General features: G+C 42.8%; 1 protein-coding gene across 5 annotated transcripts; it reads left to right on the top strand.

Moving 5' to 3' along the window:
- The first annotated feature begins 649 nt into the window (after nt 1-649).
- On the top strand, nt 650-10,677 carry SENP8 (SUMO peptidase family member, NEDD8 specific). 5 transcript variants are annotated; one of them, XR_006104694.1, is made up of 3 exons: nt 650-810; nt 5,752-6,598; nt 10,322-10,677. XR_006104694.1 is itself a non-coding variant. In XM_042475841.1 (2 exons), exon 2 carries the CDS (start codon nt 5,794-5,796, stop codon nt 6,427-6,429), a length of 636 nt encoding a protein of 211 aa, XP_042331775.1. In that variant the 5' UTR covers nt 650-810; nt 5,752-5,793; the 3' UTR covers nt 6,430-9,304. The 5 variants fall into 5 exon arrangements, 2 of the variants coding, with proteins under 2 accessions (XP_042331775.1, XP_042331776.1); XR_006104695.1 differs by having other exon boundaries at nt 10,406-10,676; XR_006104693.1 differs by lacking the exon at nt 10,322-10,677 and adding an exon at nt 7,806-9,304.
- The last annotated feature ends 8,355 nt before the right edge of the window (nt 10,678-19,032 follow it).

The raw sequence follows: 19,032 nt of genomic DNA, 5'->3' as shown, positions 1-19,032 counted from the left end.
CCCAAATTGTGCTCGTTAAGGGATGTTTTTTAGACTTCAACTCCCAGCATCCCAGACCATAGGCCAACGTGGCTGAGGTTTCTGGGAGATGAAGTCCAAATAATCTCTTGAGGGCCCAGTTTGGGGACCACTGAGCTAGAGATTCCTAGAGAGAACGCTCCACTAGGCATTTGTCGCTCCTCCAGTGCAATTGTATGGTCAACGTCTGGCAAATGTTGACCGCAGAGTTGCACTGGAGGACGTAGGGTTCCTAGAGAGTCAACAGTAGAATACAGTGGAACTGTAAGAGCGCAGAGTGCCATAATCTCCGTATGAGAAAGCCCCGCCCCTTGAAGATGACGTAACGCAACAGCCGCACCCTATCTGGCTTGCCAAGCCCCGCCCAGACGCTTCGAGGAGCGAAGGGAGGGAAAGGGGGAGGAGCCACCTCGCTCGCGCGCTCACGGGCAGCCAATGGTAGCCTAGGCCCCGCCCATACACGTTGGACCCGTATGTTAATTAGATGCCTTCTCCTCTTGCCCCGCCCCCTCTTCCTTGCGTTTCGCTCTGTCTCTACCTAAGGATGCGGGCGGGCTTTGCGACGTTTGCGCTTTACGGCCGGCTGTAGTAACCGAAGCGTTATGAGGAGAATGAGGCCAGAGACCAGTAGTGGTTTATTTTTACGACACTTGCGCTTTACGGCCGGCTGTAGCAATCGGAGTGTTAGGAGAATGAGGCCAGAGGCAAGTTAAGGGTTTACTTTACGACACTCGCGCTTTACGGCTCGCTGTAGCTACCGGATTTGTATGAGGAGAATGAGGCCGGAGACAGGTAAGGAATGGTTTGTTTTTTGGAAGTGAGGCGGAGTGTGAGGAGAAATAAGGCCCCAAATGTGGAATGTCAGCCGCCTTGAGTCCCGTTTTGGGAGAAAGGCGGGATATAACTCCCATAAATAACACGGTTTGGCGCCGCTTTTACTCTTTGCTATGGAATTCTGGGAGTTGGAGTTTGTTCTGAGCCCCGCCACAAAACCCAACTCCCAGAATTCCACAGCAAAGAGCAAAAGCGGCGCCAAACCGGGTTCTTTCTTCAGTGTTGTTCTGGAACCCAGACTTGGTCCCTGACGCTGGAGCCTGGCTGGTCTTTGTTTCTTCAGGGTGAGCAGGCGTCCTCCTTTTCCAGGGCATGCCCTACATTCCAGCCTTCTCTCCTGGAGGAACTCCAAAGTGTCCTCCATGATGGGAAGACAGTCCTTTCCCCATAGGGACACACGAGAGGACACTGGCCAATAGGGAGACATAGGACAGTGCCTGCTATAGGGACAGATGAGAGGACGCTTGGCCAGCGCAGGGATTCCCTCATGCTTCCCTATGGAGAAGACTGTTTTCCCTTTGGGATAGGGGCACAAGACCCCGTGAATACAGAAAAACCACACACAACAAAGGACCAGGTTTTTATCTGAGAGGACACCTCTCTAGGAACCTCTGGGTCCTCCAGTGAAACTCTGTGGCCAACATCTGACAGACAATGACCATAGAGTTGCATTGGAAGAGCTACAAAGGCCTAGAATAGTATTCTCTCAAGGAATCTCTAGGTCTTTCAGTGAAACGTTCAGTTAAAGTGGACCATAGAGTTGCCCTGGAGGAGGACCTAGATACTCCTAGAGAGAACATATTAATCAAAACCATGAATAATCAGACCTGAAAATATCAAGCCTGAAAATATGGAGGGATGAATCGTTTGTTTCAGTACGTCCCCATTTTTGGGCCATGACTTAGAAGCACGGATTTACATTTTAGCCTTTTTAGATGTAAGATTCATCTGGTGAGTCACCGCCAAGAAATTTCCAAGTAACTACTAATACTTGGTGCTATTGTCATCTGAGCAGGACTTTGCTTCTTCCATCCTATAGTTTGCATGGCTCTATGCATTGACCCCATTGGCACAGGAATAGATCACTCTAAGATGTCATGAGAGATTGTCATCATAACCTTCTAGAACTCAAAGCAGGGAAGTCCCTTTCAGATAGCTATAGAAGACAGACAGCTATGAAAAGGCCCTGTAAGTGTGGAAACTGAACAGGTTGATCATGGATTCTTTGCCCCGCATCCAATGTGTCATTTTGCATCTCTGGTTAAGTCTGTCAAACTTTGCTCAGTGTCTTCACATCTATTCCAAATGCTAAAAATACAGTATATAAAAAGTTAGTGACTTTGGAAATGTATAGAGAGATTTCCCTTTGAGCAGCCCCCACAAATCTGGGACTAATATTAAGTGCTGTCATATCTCATTTTATGCAGATACATGGCTGTCGCCATTACAATTTTCTCTGGTATTCATTCTATTTAAAAGATTGGATACCGGGTAAAACTCAATGATATTATCCCAGGAGGAACATGTGGCGTCACAGGGATTCAGGACTAAGGATAAAGGCTGGAGCATTTTCTAGAGCAAAGTGCTTGTGGCTAAACTGAGGAAGTAATCTCTTTGGGAAACGGTTTGTGTATTGAGCTTTCTTGTGGGTTACTTCATAGGCCAAGGCTATCCAGACTCCAGCTATAGCTCCCAAGAACACATGCTAGCAAGTTATGCGCATAGTCAACTTGAATAGTAGTATGGGAGTTGTTTACAGAATCACACTTTGCTGCAAAAACATCAGATCTGAACTAGCCCTGCCTTCTTTAAAATTTTCATCTCTGGAATAGTTGGGAACAGACTCAGGTAAAGAACCATAGGCGCTCCCCTTGCCTCTTATTAATATAAGTACTTGATAATGCTCTGCAGGAATGCTCAGCACCACGTGAGTCAGACTGTAAAGCATTTACTTTGACATCCATGGAACATTCTGGATGTTTAATAGACTAAGTAATCTGATGCATTAGAGACCTGGTGTTGTTGAATGTCCCCATGTATGTCATTTTAAGGCCTGTTATTAAATTGTAAAGAGATGTTGCTTAATGGTTGATCTTTAAAAGCTTGATAGTGTTCTTTGGTGCACATTGGTTTAAAAAAAGAAGTAGTAGTAATTCAATATTCTGGGTCCTCTAATGGTCTGCCTTGCAGAGAGAGAGAAATCTTCCCACTACGTCCTGATGAATAAATGAACCACTATACTGTACTTTCCTGCTGCAACGTTGGCTGGGTGTTGTTCCCTGGTTTGCACTTAGTCATCCAAGGGGACTGTGTTTGCTATTCATGGTGCACTTTCAAAAGGGCCACATCCTGGCTGATACAAATTGATATTTGCAGTACACAGAGTCGTAAATAATTTCAGAGCTACCATCTATTTCACATTACTTGAGGGAAAAGCCCTGTCCAGCTCCAAGTAAACTTACCTATAGATTAGATTGCAAACTGTTTTGCAAGTTACTTTTTGGAACGATGATTCCCAGAATTCCCCAGTCAACATGGCCAGTAGGGAATTATAGTCTCAAAAAGTCATCTGACCAAGACCCCTAATTTGGGAGCTATGGCTGAAGAAAGTGCAAAATGCTTATGTTTCTGAGGTCTTTAGTCGAGAAAACATGTTCTTAAATCCAAGTGGTGATATGATGATGGCGATTTCGTTTATTTATATCAGCCCTTGGACTGATAACACACAAAGTTAAAATAGATATGGATGAAACCTTTCATCAGTAAAAGCATGCAAAAGTTAAGGATAAAAAAGCTTTTCCAATCCCTGAAAGAATGCCATGGAGGAAGCCAGTCAAGCATTTCCAGAGTATGGGAATAGCCACCAAGAAAAGGCTCTCTTGCATTCCCAACAGTTGTACCCAAGATAGAGTGGTGCCAGTGAAGCTGTTGTAACAAGGGAAATATGTGTTCTTCACGCAGCAGCCTGGATACAGCTGTTTGGACCAACTGAAATTTTCCAACGTTCTTCAATAGCAGCCCTGGGTAGAGCACATTACTCTAATCCAAATGGGATGTAACTAAGGCATATGTCCTCATGTGCAGATCAGTTGTTGTGCATCCCCCACTGCTGTGAAATGCTTGTTTATTTGCAAGGCAGCTATGTTCAGTTCGCATTACAATCGTCATGAAAACATTCCAGGACAGAGCTCAGAAAAACTGTTTTGGGGAGTACAGTGCCCATAATCCTCAAATAGCATATCTGCTGACCATACAGACTGAACGATTCTGGGAATCTGAGCTCTGTTTCAAAATTGATTCTTTTTTGGAACCAGAATTTACTTTAGAAAATAGATTGGCAGACAAAGAACTCAACTTGATACAGGATGCAAGCCTGTTAATAAGAATTACGACCATGAATAAATTCCCCACCGTTCCACTTCCCTACTGCTGTGCTTGCATACTTACACATGGCATGATATCATCATTTCCTTACCCTGATTCTTTCAACTGGCTGTTTTGACAGATGTTGGGAAATGAAGAGGATGGGGGAGACACAGATGTGTTGAAATATTGCAGGCAGAGATTTCTTTACTGGGTTGCTCATTTTCAGTGGCATTCCTTGCCCTGGTGCAATGCCTTATTCCACCCAGGAAGTAAGCCCTGAAAAAGACTATTGAAACAAAGAGAAGGCGGCTGTGGAATTTGTCTCTCCTGCGATACAGTGGGTTGTTAGAAAAGAAATAAAGCTTGTTCTCTAGAATTGTTCACTAAAAAAATCATAAGTTGCTATGGTACTTTCTGTAGTGCAATTGTTGTCTGTTATTTTGACTTTAAAAATGATTCCAGCTGTTAATGAGACAGTAGAGTTTATAACAGTAGGGCACATTGCTATTTAAACCAACCCATATTATCCTTGAACCACATGGGATTTGATTCATGAATTTTATCATGATTCTTTTTCATTTAGAAAGATCAATAAAACTATTAAATTAAAATACATTTAGTATTTTTGGTGGCCTCAATTCCTGTCTGTCTTACTAGACTTGGGGGAACAGATAGCATTGCTTGCACTGTTCTGCAGTCTTATCAGGTAGATAAAAACAGCCTTGCAGATTCTAACACTGACTTCAAAATAGAGGAAGCATGTTATCATCTCTCATAGACCGTAATGTAATGCTTTATTTAATACCCTGCCTTTTCTACAAGATGCTGAAGGCAGAACAGTATGTGGTTCTGCCTACACTGTCTCCACCACCATTACACCTTCACACCAATTCTGTGATCTAGAGCTTAGGCAATGGTGGGTAACTAGTTCTCCCAATGTTTCTAGCCTACAACTTTCATCAGCCCTTGCCTGGACAGCTAGTCATCAGGGATAATGATTGGTGAAGCCCAAAAACATCTGGAAGGCCACAGATGTTAGCCCCAGTAGTAAGGTGACCAGCCCTTGTTACTGCTATTGAAATAAATTGCTTCTCCTTTTAATATTAGTAATGACATCCACAGATAAGCTTGCTTGGGAAAGTGTTCTTGCATGCCAACAGCACAAATCCCTTCTCCTGTGAAGGCAAGAAATAACAACAACCTCTCCACCTCTGAAATCCAAGCCTCTCCCTGAAGCTTGAGAACCAAGTCTTATCTTAGGCATGCTGAGGTTTGAATAAGATAAGAGGCAATAGGACTCTTGCCCTATTGTTTCTTATTTTTTCCAGACAAAGGAGGAGAAATTCCTGTTTCTCTCTTGTGCAAATGCCAGAAAACATGAAGAAAGAATTGGTGAGCACCACCAGAAACTGGCTGTTAAGACAACCCGGTTGGCTAATTGGTGTCTGTGACTCCATTGGCCATCTTTGACACTGTAAAAAAACCCTACCTATTCTAACCATGCTGTGTTCTTTTCACCCTTGATGATTTTAGGTCTTGGAATTTCTCTGGCTTCTGTGACTTTGCCTACCTAGAATGGACCCTGTTGTTCTAAGTTACATGGACAGTTTGCTGCGGCAGTCAGATGTCTTGTTACTGGATCCTCCCTGCTGGCTTAATGACCACATCATTGGCTTTGCCTTTGAGTACTTTGCCAGTGATCAGTTCCAAGATTTTTCTGATCAAGTATGTTTTGTTAGTCCTGAGGTAACTCAGTTCATTAAATGCACCACCAGCCAGGAGGAGTTGGCCCTGTTCCTTGAGCCACTGAACCTCCCCAACAAGAAAGTCGTGTTCCTGGCCATCAATGACAACTCCAGCCAGGCTGCTGGTGGCACCCACTGGAGCCTGCTGGTTTACTTCCAAGAGAAAAACTGCTTTGCTCACTATGATTCCCATACCAGGAGCAACTCTGCCCATGCCAGACGGGTCGCAGGGAAGTTGGAACTCTTCCTTGGCAAAAGAGGCAAAGTTGCTTTTGTAGAGGAAGAAGCCCCTGCCCAGCAGAATAGCTATGACTGTGGGATGTATGTAATCTGTAACACAGAGGCTCTGTGTCAAGAATTCTTCCAGGGACAGCAGGAGCCAGTGTTGCAGCTCCTTACTCCCTCATATATAACAGACAAGAGAGAAGAATGGAAGAAACTCATTGCAAGGCTCTCTGAAAAGTGACCCACCAACCTCCCAACTGTTACTGCTCATATTCTTGTCTTGCTGTCTGTGCCTGAGAGGGAAAGCTTGTGCCATAGGGTTTCCCTACAGAAAGAATGTACTTACCTCTGCATTTCTGCACTGCCTTATTCTGCTGATGATCAGAATGGAGCTGAATCATAGGAAACGGGTACGCATCTTCCCAAAGGTGTTGGGCAATTATGTTTATGGCCTCCCATATCCACAGAGTTCTTTGTATGTTTTAGGTGTGATGATATTTCAGTGATGTCAGCAGCCCTCTTCCAAAAACACGCCTCAACCTCAAGAGGCGAGAAGGATGGTATAATGCTGCAAAATTGCCATAATGCTTGTCTTTAAAATTCTTCATAATGTTATGTAGGTGGGAAGCTTTTCTGAAGAGGGCTATAGAACAGAGTTTCGGAGTTTGGCCAGCTTTGTAAAACTTGAATAATTACTGATGTATGGCAATGCAACATTTCGGTAATGTAATAACGATGGAGATCTTCCAGTACTTAGGGGTGTTTCATTCACCCCTTGGGGGTTCTCCCTGGCTCCTGCTTTCCTCTACCTGCTCTTTCTAGCAGTGTTGAAGACAGGCTGCCTCTAGCACTGAGAGAGAAATCCATTGGTAGGTAATAAAAGTGGAGATTAGCTTGGAGAGGCAGCTTTTCTCTAGGCCTGGCAGAGAAATCTTCAGTCTGTGTTCAAGGTTCCCCCCCTCCTCCTCCTTCCAGCAATAGAAGTAGGTTGCCTCTGTTACTGGGCAACCTTTTTCTTAGCAGGGGCAAAGGAATCCCCTCTGATCAGTGGCTGGGGAAAAAGAGCAGGGGATCTTTCTATAGTGCTGAGAAGGGTGGTGTCTTTCTCCATAGGGAGAAGCAAGGCTGAATTGCTCTGGGCCGCTCCCCTTGGAGAAGGGTGTGGCTGCACTTTCCTTGCAAAAAGGGGTATGGATGATTTTTTGTGCCTCGCTGCACAGAGAGCGGGACTTTTGTGATGTCATCAGTCAGAAATAAGAGGGGATATTCCAGTACCAAGGCTGCAGAAGGGCTGCACGGTGATAGATAACACTGTAAGAAACAAACAGAGCTCTTAACTGTTGATATCAGCTTAAAATTGTTAGTCTCACTAGTGTAAACTGACTGAATCAATGATAAGTCAACACTTATGCAAGTTCCCTTAATTCAGCAAGTCTACTCTAATCAGGACATTATTCCTCCAGAGCAGATAGAATGATCTGGAAGTTCAGCCTCCAGAGGCTGAAGAGTTCCCCACCCTTGATGAAATGAGCAAATGAGCATTGGTTTCTTTGCAGTTTCTAGCTGTTCTTGCTGTTTATTAAACATGCTGTGATCTCTTTGTTTTTTGTTTTTTAGGATGCATCTCTAAATGGATTGTTTTTGATGAAACTCAAAAAGGGTAAAGGGAGCCCAGGCTTTCCACTCCCAGTGTTTAGTAGAGCAGGAAGATGAAACAATAACATAAGATATACCCCAAAAAATGTGTTTTTGTTTGTGCACCTTTGGCTTGGAAAAGTGATTTAGGCATGCACTGCACAAATACATAACTCTAAAGTATATTTGTTTGAAGATAGGTTCCATTATGACTTTTGCATATGTCTAGCACTGCACCTTAAGGAATTCTGGTTATCAAAGGAGGAAGACTTGGGAATTTTTTGTATATCTTTAGGAGCATAGGTTGACTTTAAGACTTTGAATTCTGCAAGAAAAGGGATTACACAGTAACTGAGTGTCAGACTAAGTGGATCCGTTTTGTTAGTCCTTCAGTCAGTCTGGAAAGCAAGTTGGACATGCCAGCAAAGCAAAAACAATGAAAAGCCATGTGGCAACTAAAAGATTTAAGAGAGTTATTATATTATGAATGTTAATGAGCAATAACCCACTTCATCAGATGCATAGATATTATAATTTCAGGTATCGATATACAGTACATATGGCTGCAGATGGGATTTAGACAGTGAAGTCAGCGGGTAAATTAAAGGCAGAGGCTTTTGAGAGTGGCAATTGCATTATTAGTGCTGGCCATTCACAAAACTGTTACTGAAAATACAAATATCGAAGCTCTAGAGAAGCCCATTAACAGAGGTAGTATGATAAGAATCTGTTATCCTGATTCAAGTGTCTGGTGCTTGACCTAATGAACAGCAGTTGCGTAGACCCTGTCTCTTATGTTTGGTGGACATTTTTAATCCACAACTGGATAATCGGTGCATTTGATGAAATGGGTTACAAAACCTCATGGTACAGCTGATTTGTTAATCTCTGAAGTCCTACAGGACTGTAGTGCACTAACACAGATGCCCTTTTAGAAAGGTTAGAAAAGCAACAGACCAGTAGCAAAGGATACCCACTGGACTTCTCACTCTTTGTTGTGTCTCAGCTCTTTATCTGCTTCATGGTATTTGGAGTGGGGAACAGGGTGGTACCTTCACCAGCTACATATGAAATCCTGCAATTGTTGGGAACAGGGTTGCTTCCTTCTACTAAATGTGTGGGTCTGATGTAGAAAATAACCTGTCCTATTGAGAAATATACCAGTAAACTTGGGTGAGCCCAAAAGCACTATATTTGGTTTTTTCCTGTTTGTATTGTTTTATTGCCCTTTTTACTCCCAAGGGAAGCTGCCTTAGCAGCTCCTCCTTGTTTTAATGCTGCACAAGAATCACAGCAAAAAGCCTTGAAGTCCCATGTTGTTAAATTATTCTAGGATGTGGTGACACTTTGGGGGCAGACAAGCTTTAATCCTTTTCTCATTTGCATCGGAAAGAGGGCATGATAATTTTTGTTCTATTTGGGAGAATCTTGAACCAAAATAAATAAAAGTGTTTTCACTCCAAAGAGTTTCATGCAGCTTCATTGCAGCAGGGTTTTTTATTCTCTTGGATCTCTGAAATAATTGAGGGAGGTGTGGAATATGTACACAATTGGAAAAGGAATGTAAACAGCAGCATAGTTCAAGAAATGCTTGATCTAAGATAGGTGTAAATGAGCCATCCATGTCAGACTGCAAGTTCCACAGGCCCTGTCCAACATATCTACTGGAGAGGAATTCTGGGACTTGCAGTCCAGCAATAACTGATTATATATATACATGCTTTATAATGACAGAGCCTCTACAGATTCTAGCTGGAATCTTGTGATTCCAGCTACATCAAGCCCAATAAATTAATTGTTGGATAGTGAGTCAACACATAGGTATATCCCACTGATTCAGTAATTCTACTTTAGTGAGGACTGATAATAGGATTTAGGTGTCTGGTAGCTTGTGCATATTTTTAAAGCTGCCAAATTTGTGACACTATGGCCACATTTGTCTCTCTTTCAGTGTCCACCCGTGCCCCAGGCAAATGGAGCATAACATTGAGGCTGTCAAAATAACTGTGAAACATGAAATCCTGAGAAAATGAAAGTAATTATTCCAGTTTTACAAAGCTGGAACTCTTTGAATTCATTCCTTATTTGAGAAGAGTGCTCAGAACAAAACTAGTTTATAAGTTTCAGAGGGTTTAGTTATTTATCTGTTACATATATATATCTTGCCTTTCCTGCAAGGAGTTCATGGCTGCAAAATAGCTCCAGTCCTCCACTCATTTGTTTTCTGCCATCAAATCAAGTTGCTTTGCTAGGATTTACTGGGGTTTAAAGAAGTGAAATCAGGACTGCTTGCAGGTGGAAGAGAACACATTGGGGGGACAGGGAAAAGAAAAGGGAAGAGAAACAGCAGGGTAACCAGGCAATGAAGAGGGATTTGGGTTATTTTTTGAGTCAGTTGTTGCCTGACACGGATCTGGACTATAGAAGATTTACAATACAATCCTGTGGTTATTTCCTTTGATGTGATTCTCACCAGGTTCAATATGACTTACTCCCAGGTAAATTTGAAGATTGAAGGCAAGCTGAAGAAGGGATTCATATAATAAGTAGCCTTCCGGTGAAACTCTTTTCTTTATCCACAGAAGAAAAAGCAAACACTTTGAAATACCAAGGGCGTCAACAGGAAAAGAGAGAAAGACAAACATTTTATGTAAGATGAAAACAAAGAACTTGTCCCCTTTAACTTTTTCTAACTTAGTGTGAGACAACAAACTGTGGTAATAGTTATATCTCTGTGGAATCATATGCCTGAATCCTTAATGTTTAAGTGATAGCACTCCCAAACTACTTCACAGAGCAAGCAGTCCTTGTTTTGAAATAAGGGATATCAGAACAACTCTGGACAAGGTGTGATCAGCTATAGCAAGCATGGGGAGCTTGTGGCCCTGCTAGTATAGTTTATCCCCCATCATGCCTCACCTTTATAAGGCAAATGGAAACTGGTGTCCAACACCATCTGGATAGTCATAGGTTCCCCACTCTGACATACAGTCTAGTGAATGTGGTGTACCCAAGAGCCTCAAATACTGGCCTTCTGGACTACAATTCCCATAATACTCCAGCTAGCATGGCCACTTGCAATGCTGTTTGAGGGATCTGGGAAGTAGTGCTCTGAAAATATTTTCCAGGCTCTGCAGGCATCTAATAACTATATCTGTAATTGTCCCATCCATACATGTTTAAATAATTACATTATGACTGAAATCCATAGGAGGTACTCACCTTAAAAGAGTACAATGGACACTGAGGCCCGCTCCATATATTACCATCATAACAGCTGCTGCAAAATCTGTTGCTGGTGTCACCTAGTCCCACCTTATGGCATTTTTAATGCATGCATGCTGCATCAGTTGACATACGAGGCTTGTGAGGCAAAACCTCAAGGGTGATGTGTTGCAAGGTGAGACTAACTGAAGATCCTGCTTGCCACGCACACTCTTTTCAGTGGACACTCTAAATGCTAAGGACTCCCTTTAACTATTCAAACTGTTCAGCAGTGGAAAATGTTGCACAGCTGGTGGGTGGATATATGGAAACTGCTTAGAGATTGTTAAAGGAAAACTGGACAGGTGCCTGTCAGGGATTTAACTGGCTCAAGTCTGGCAAGGAGAAATTGTCCTTGCACAGACATGGAAGCATGCCCTGGAGCTCTTTCTATAATCTATTTGAATGGGAAACTATCTTGCATTAGCTTGTCAAAGCTTTATTTTTTTCCTGGGGGGGGGGGGTGTTGGACTACTGTCAGAATCCCCAACCAGGGTGACCTCAGGTTATGCTGGCTGGGAAATTTTGGACTCTTTGAGTCTTGCCAGTATCCCATAGCCACCTGTTGCTTTTACAGCTGTTGACACATAAACTGGGTGTGTGTCTGAGAATCTAGAATGCAAGCTGTTTAAGAGAGAGAGAGAGAGCTTGTCATGCTTAAAGCTGTGCAAAAGCTTGGACATGTGTGCTGTTTTTCTGGAATGTTGAATACACTTTATTCTGCCATCCAAAGCATCTCTCTTGTCTTGTATGATATAGCCACCCCCTCACTTTTTTTTTAAGACTGGCTGTGTGGACAGGGTTGGCTAGTGAATAACAAACATCTAGCCATTCTAAAATCAGTGATGCCTTTATTGGACAACCAAAATATACAAAATACTTGTTGCAAACTTTCGAAGCTCCATGAGGGTCTAGGAATTCTGTTTAAATTAATGCTAATGGGAGCAATGTTTTTTAGCAGTTACCTGGGAACAGTTTGGCGTTTATAAGCTGCATTTTCAAAATGGAGATTGAAATTTTTGTACTTTTCCTGCTCAGAACAAGCCTTAGAGCTAATTCTAGGTGAAATCTCATGCTATGCATCATCTGGTAAACCCAATCTGAGAGTCTAAGCCTGCGATTCCCAAACGTTGGCTCTGCAGATGTTTTGGAGTTCAGCTCCCAGAATTCTGGACTGTTGCCCAAGGTGGCTGGGCCTTCTGGGAGTTAAAGTCCAAAATACCTGGAGGACCAAAGTTTGGGAATCACTGGTAAGCCCTTTGTCACCATTACTTCTCAAGACAACCGTATAGAATCAACATGACTTGAAGGTAAACCTTTCTTCCTTTCCCTCCTCTCACCTGCCTGCTTTTTAAAGGCTATTGCCTGATTAAGAAATCTAAAGATCTTAAAAGGTTGCGCTCATGTTTAAGTGTTTTGGGGCAGCTGATCTAATAAAGATATTACCACAACTTGAATTCCCATTATCTTTATGGGACTCTTACAGTCTCTTTATATGCAGTGCATTTCCTAAACACAAGAAAAAATGTTAGTGTTCCTAGAACAGAATATTTACTGTCACATATGAAGTGTGGTATCAGTTAAATTCCCGCTAATTTTCTTAAAGGTAGAAAGTTAGAAGGAAAAGTACTTTCTGTACAGCAAAACAGGAAGGAAGCCTTGATTTTGCTACCCCAGGCAAAATAACTACTAACTCAGGTTTGCACCCAGTCTTTGGCAGAACCAAAGCCAGTGTACTGCCTGATATGTTGATAAAGCTTTTGAAAGGGCTTAGTAGACTCATCTGCAAACGTGTTCCTCTGGGGTGAGGGCAGACTTAGAGGCTTGGAGAGATTTTCAACCAGGAAGCTAATACAGCCGCTTTCTTAGCTCTTGGCTTAGTCTGATTTTTATTGTGAATGGATTGTTAAAAACTATCTGTCAACAATATAATCCATGCTTTGTGCATTTGATAGCCTGCACTGCAAGAAAAACCTGCTGGGTTATAGCAAAGCGGTCAGCTACTGTAGCTAAGACAAAATCCCTGTCTCTGCTTAAAGGACATATTGAACTGAATATTGGCATAGTAGCTAAGCAGTTAGCATTAGACTATGACTATGGATTGTGATTTCCTGCATGGCAGGGAGTTGGACTGGATGGCCCTTGTGGTCTCTTCCAACTCTATGATTCTGTGGAGACCAGGGTTCAAATCCCTGGCCAGCCATGGAAACCCACTGGACAAGTCACACTTGCAAACGCTCTCTGAATCTTGCCAAGTGATAGGTTACCTTAGGATCAGTAACAGGAAGCAGCTAAGAAAAAATGGGCTAGATTTTAACCAGTATGGTCAACATGGCTATATTTCAATTTGATATTTATTTCTATGCTGTTTTTATCTTACTCTTCATTCAAGGGGTTCAGAATGTTTTCTTTCTTCCTCCCTCCCATCCTGAAATGTAACCATCACAGCTACCCTAGAAGGAAGCAAGATCACTCAACATGCTTCCTAGTTTGACATGAAGTTAAGCCACTGGGATTTGTGAGATCTGGGTTTTAGTCTCTCGTGAGCAATGAAATTGCTCAGGTGGCCTTGGCCTTGGCACTCAGCTTGACCCACTTCATAGGATTTTAACAATAATTAGGAGTGAAGGAGATCCATTTATGCCATCTTGAGCTCCTTTGGAAGGAAAGGCAAGATGTAAATGTAGCAAATAAAAAACGAGTCTAACCAGTAAACCGTACCGGCTCTCAGTTCGCTAACATCTGATTAAACTAGAGAGCTAGTCACCCACCCTTTTTTAAATAAGTGTAGGTTTTCTAGACAGTGACTGAAATAATACACTGTGACTGCTAAGTCACATTAAAATGACTGCCAAACTTCATTGAGTTTATGGATACTGACAAAAGGTAAGCATGGTGTCATTTGTGTACAGCTGAATATAGCCCATGTAATGCAGTTGGTGGAGCATCTACTTCGGCTGTAGAATATTCCCTGGCATCTATCTCCATTTATGACAAAACGAAGCAAGGAGAATGGCTGAGTCTCTACTCAGCCGCTTCCATTAAAGAATAAAATTATCCAGCCTGCCCAAACCTGGGCCACTCCAAATGTTTTTTCCAGTGACAAGTACCACCATCTTGCTTTCCAGCTTTTGGAAATGTCATGGTGAAAACAGTGGGAAACAGGTACCATTCAAACTATTGTTCATCTGTCACCACCATCATGCTTAGACAACACAGCCATTGGTGAGGAATGATAGGAGTTGTGTCCTAACAGCATCTGAAGGGCCACATAGGAATAGATGATATTGAGCTAGGCAGAAAAGATGGCCTAATTATAAATAAAGCAATTTTCTGTGTATGAGTTCTGTGCATTACTCCAACACATACTATCAGAGCAACTAAGTCAAAGTAAATGCAGGAGTTAAATGTCAAGAAACCTTCACAGGAGCAGAGGACTTCTGCTGCCTGCATACACAGACAAGCCACTTAAAATGACTCCTTGTTGCCTGAATAAAGCCTGACTGTTAAGAAAGAGACAGCGGTGGGGGACAATGAACTGTAGTACCAGCAGCCATGGGATCATACTGCCATTTTAGTACCTGTAAAGATCTAATACCAGGTGCTGCAGTCTATATTTCAGAAGAAGGAACTGGCAAAACCACCTCTGAGTATTAATTGCCTGAGAAAACCCTATGAAATCCATGGAGTCCCCATATGTTGACAGGTGACTTAAAGCCACATACACACAAAGGACTAGAAGGAAAAATGCACAGAAGGCAAGATACAAAGCCTGTTTGCAGGGGAGGATAAGAACTCTTTAAGGCTGCATCTGCACTAGAGAAAAAAATCCGGTTTGACACTGCTTTAACTGCCATGGGTCAAGGCTATGGAATTCTGGGAATTGTAGTTTGTTATGGCCCCGGAGCGGAGGACAGTTAAAGTGGTGTCAAATTGGATTATTTCTGCAGTGCGCATGAAGCCCAAGTTAGACTTATTTAAAATAAACGGAGGTTTATCTAACGTCCCTAAAAACTTGGGCTTCCATTGCTTTTAATTTTTGCCAGAATGGTGGTCACTCTTGTCTTGCATGATCTGGGTGAATCTTTACTGACTCTGCAGAAGAGATCTCCTTGTGGAGTAAAAGCAGCTCCCCGAAAGCAGCTAGGCTCTCTGAGTGCTGCAGCTTCTCTCTGCTTTCCTGCATCGTAGAAGCTTCTAAGATGAGCTTCTGTAGACTGCATACAAGAAAGGAAAATAAAAGATGAACAGCTTTTAGAGTCAGGGAGGATTGCAGTAATGCCCTTCCAGATGGTCTCCACTTGCACATAAGTGGAGAATGTTGCTGCCCCCTGGCGCAAATTAAAAGCATCAAAAGCGTTTTTTTAAAAAAACACAAACATTTAATGTTTCAGAGGAGAAAACTTGCTGCTAAAACAGTGCCAGATCTCTAGGTAGTCATTCCTTGACCTGCTGTCTGGAGTGCCCCCTTTAGTACAGTGCACTGTGAAGCAGGTAGAAAACTGGATAGAGACAAAAGCCCCCATTCCCTTTCTCAAACACTGGCTTCAAAAGCAAAATAACACTGGTCTGGATCTCTTGTGCCCAACCAACTCATGCCTGAAAGTGCTTGGAAAAGATTTGGGGGTCTCCCCCCCCCCCCAATTTGATCTTCCAGAAAGGCCTAGCCAATACAATAATGGGACTAGGGCTTTCTGGCAGATCCCCAAAAGCAGCTATCCGACAGCAGCCATTTAAGCCAGGGGTATGAAATGTCCACTTTTTGGACTGCAACTCCCATAACCTCTAGCCAGCATAGCTGAAGAGGAATCAGAGTTGGATGAGATCACAAGGGCCATCCAGTCCAACCTGCTGCCATGCAGGAAATCACAATCAAAGCACTTCTGACAGATGGCCATCCAGCCTCTGTTTGAAAACCTCCAAGGAGGTAGACTCTCTGATGCAGAGTATTTGAGTCAAACATCTCTTACTTTCAGGAAGTTCTTCCTAATGTTTAGATGGAATCTCTTCTTCTGTAATCTGAATCCATTGCTCCAGAAAACAAGTTTGCTCCACCCTAAATATGACATCCCTTGAGATATTTAAACATACAGTACCTACCATGTCACCTCTTAACCGTCCCTTCTCCAGGCTAAACATACCCAGCTCCCTAAACCACTCTTCACAGGGAATGGTTTCCAGACCTTTCACCATGTTGGTCATCCTCCTCTGGACACGCTCCAGCTTGTTAACGTCCTCCAACCATCCATTTTAGACCCAGGAAAGGCTTTTTAATATCAGAAATTAGCCAAAAAAGCTGAAATTAACCTTCACAGCCCAAGGACATTTTTAAATAATTCCACTTCTGCCAAATAAAATGGGAGAGGCATCTTTTAAAGTTCAGAAGTTTTCAATGTGTGACAAGCACCCGAGACCTCAAATGGTACGGGTCATTCTTTTTAAAGCAGCAGAAACAGCCTTTCTTGTCCAAAGGATCTTGCAGTCAGCTGAGCTTCCGACTTTAGTTACATAGGTTTTGGAGTTCTTGTTGACATCATGGCAGCTGCCCAGTAGCATGAAAGGATTCCCTTGTATTGTGAATCCTTTGGATACTGTTTGCATTTGTTGGATACTGTTTGCATTTGCTTTGCAGATTACTGCTAGGAAAGGATACGAAAGCTGAGAAGGTATGGGTGAATTCACTTTTCCTTGTTGCTAATCTCCTTGCATAATTCTCATAGCTATTACAGGGGAGATGGGTCACACTTGCACGCTTCAACTTTGTTTGCTTCTGCACTATATAAGCCTTGAGAGTCCATCTTCCATTTTGCTGCTGCAGAGGAGGGGGTGCACCCTGATCCAGTGATGTCCAGTGATAGGGATTGGATTGGATTTGGGGATAAAGGGATAAATCTGGGTAGAATTGGGACCCTACACAAATTGTGTGAGGACCCAATTCTACCACTGGCTGTAGGGGGATGCTGGACCTCATCGGTGAAAGGGCTGGAATGCTTCTCTGCTGCATCACTTACCTTCAATACAGCTTATGCTGTTGCAGGAACATGTCATTGTTCAGCTGGAAGAACTCTTGGAGACCTGGAACTACACCTTCTTCAGGAGCAAGACAGCCCTTTACACAGTACATTGACAGTTCTAATCCCTGCAATTGGAAGGGCAGCCTATGTTGATTAAACCAGAGTAAAGATTATTAGAAGCATTTCTGTAAACAAGCATGGACAGAAAGGGGAGGAGGAGAAAACCATTGTCCTTGTAACTGCATGCATAGAATTCATGCAGGCACACACATATATACATACACAAATACACAGCCACTGGCTGTCTTCTATACAAAATGGTGTTGAGAACACTCCTCCTGAAAAGTCTGAAAGAGCAAATGTTCTTGAGCACTTTATGTGCTTTTATATCACCCAGACAGCCTTTCCTAAAAGACCAGATGTCATCTGCTTGGAACGTCATGCACACAAGAGCAATTCAGTCAGAGCCTTTGGCAGCTGTTTGTGAGAAGATGGTGGAAGAGGAGGAGGCAGAGGCTATGAATCTTCTCACCTCAAACCCTCAGAAATTCTTACCAACAGGTCTCACCTTTAAAAAAAACTACATGGATTAAGTCAAAAGACCAAGAGCTCGAGCTTTGGTACATGCACCATGATTTCGAAGACAAAGTATGTTTGGACAACAGTTTTCTAGAGCAGAGTAGTGATAGCAACACTGTACAGTTATAGCAGTTTGGTACCACATTAAGTACCATGGCTCCATCCTATAAAATCCTGGGATTTGTAGTTTGAGGAAGTATGTATAATCCCTTGAACAACAGTGTTAGAGCTCAGTTGTCTAGCAAAAGTAAAAATCCCAGGATCCCATATGATGATGCCATGGCAGTTAAAGTGGTATCAAACTACTATAAGGATGCTGTGTGGATATACCCCTATGTGGACAGAATGGGTTGGGGAAAATAAACTGGAGACAGTACCACTATGCTCCTGTTGGCTTCACATCCAATGATAGTTATCAGTATTGTCATTGTGGGGATTTGGGGGGGTTCAGCCTGCACCAAGTGATGCCACAGAGAGGGTGGCACCCGGTCTGGCGTTATACCTGCTGCCTGGCAGGGGGACTGTTGCCACATGGTGGCAGACACATGTCTCTGCTGGCTTCCCTGGCTCTCTCTGACAGCAGTAGGGGAAGGTCAGCAGGAAAGCTCAGGGTCACAGGTTTTTCAGATAAGGAAGGTATTTTCATGACTGACTAGCTTCTGAAGGGCCAAACAATTAAGGCAGAATACTTTTGTAAGTTGCTATACTGATTAAAGGAGACACTGAGGGAAAAATGATGCGGGAAGCTGTGGAAATGTGTTCTCTTTTTGCAGGACAATGCACCGGCTCACAGAGTTGGCAAGAAAGTGGAGGTTTTGAACAGTCTGGTGTCTGAGTGCATCTTAATCATCAGACCTTGCTCTCTCTATTTCCTTTTTCTAAATAGTTAAAAAATGAAATGAAGGAAAATTTTGAATGACTCAGAGGTGATAGCAACAGCACAGCAGTATTTCAGTGACTAGGCATCCAAAATTTTGGAAGGGTTAAAGAAACTTAAGAAACAAGGTGTCAAGTGAGTCGAACTTTGAGGTGAATATGTGGAATAGCATGCAAGTTCCAAGGCTCAGATGTTTCCCTTCTTGGTTGGGCTGAGGACTTTTCAGCACCCCCTCATATCGGGTTTGCCCTAATTTAAAGGTCTTTTATTAGCAACTTCTCTTTTTCCCCGAAGATTTTGATATGTTTACCCAAAAAGCAGCTCATTTTACAGACCTCTTGGCTTAAAAAGAATTCAAAGAGAACTGCTAGGCCTTAATATTCATCACCCCACCATCATAGTAAATAAAGGTCTGTTATTGGTCAAAGGTGGGGGGGGGGGGGGAGACAAGTCTATGTACATTAAGTAACACTAA

This window comes from Sceloporus undulatus, chromosome 6 (genome assembly GCF_019175285.1).
Source record: "Sceloporus undulatus isolate JIND9_A2432 ecotype Alabama chromosome 6, SceUnd_v1.1, whole genome shotgun sequence".
Taxonomy (NCBI): Eukaryota; Metazoa; Chordata; class Lepidosauria; order Squamata; family Phrynosomatidae; genus Sceloporus; species Sceloporus undulatus.
The sequence above is the reverse complement of the archived record's forward strand: the minus strand, read 5'-3'. Positions and strand labels throughout refer to the sequence as shown.

Coding starts and splice junctions, on each gene's coding strand:
- SENP8 (XM_042475841.1), top strand. CDS start 5,794: ATGGACCCTGTTGTTCTAAGTTACATGGACAGTTTGCTGCGGCAGTCA.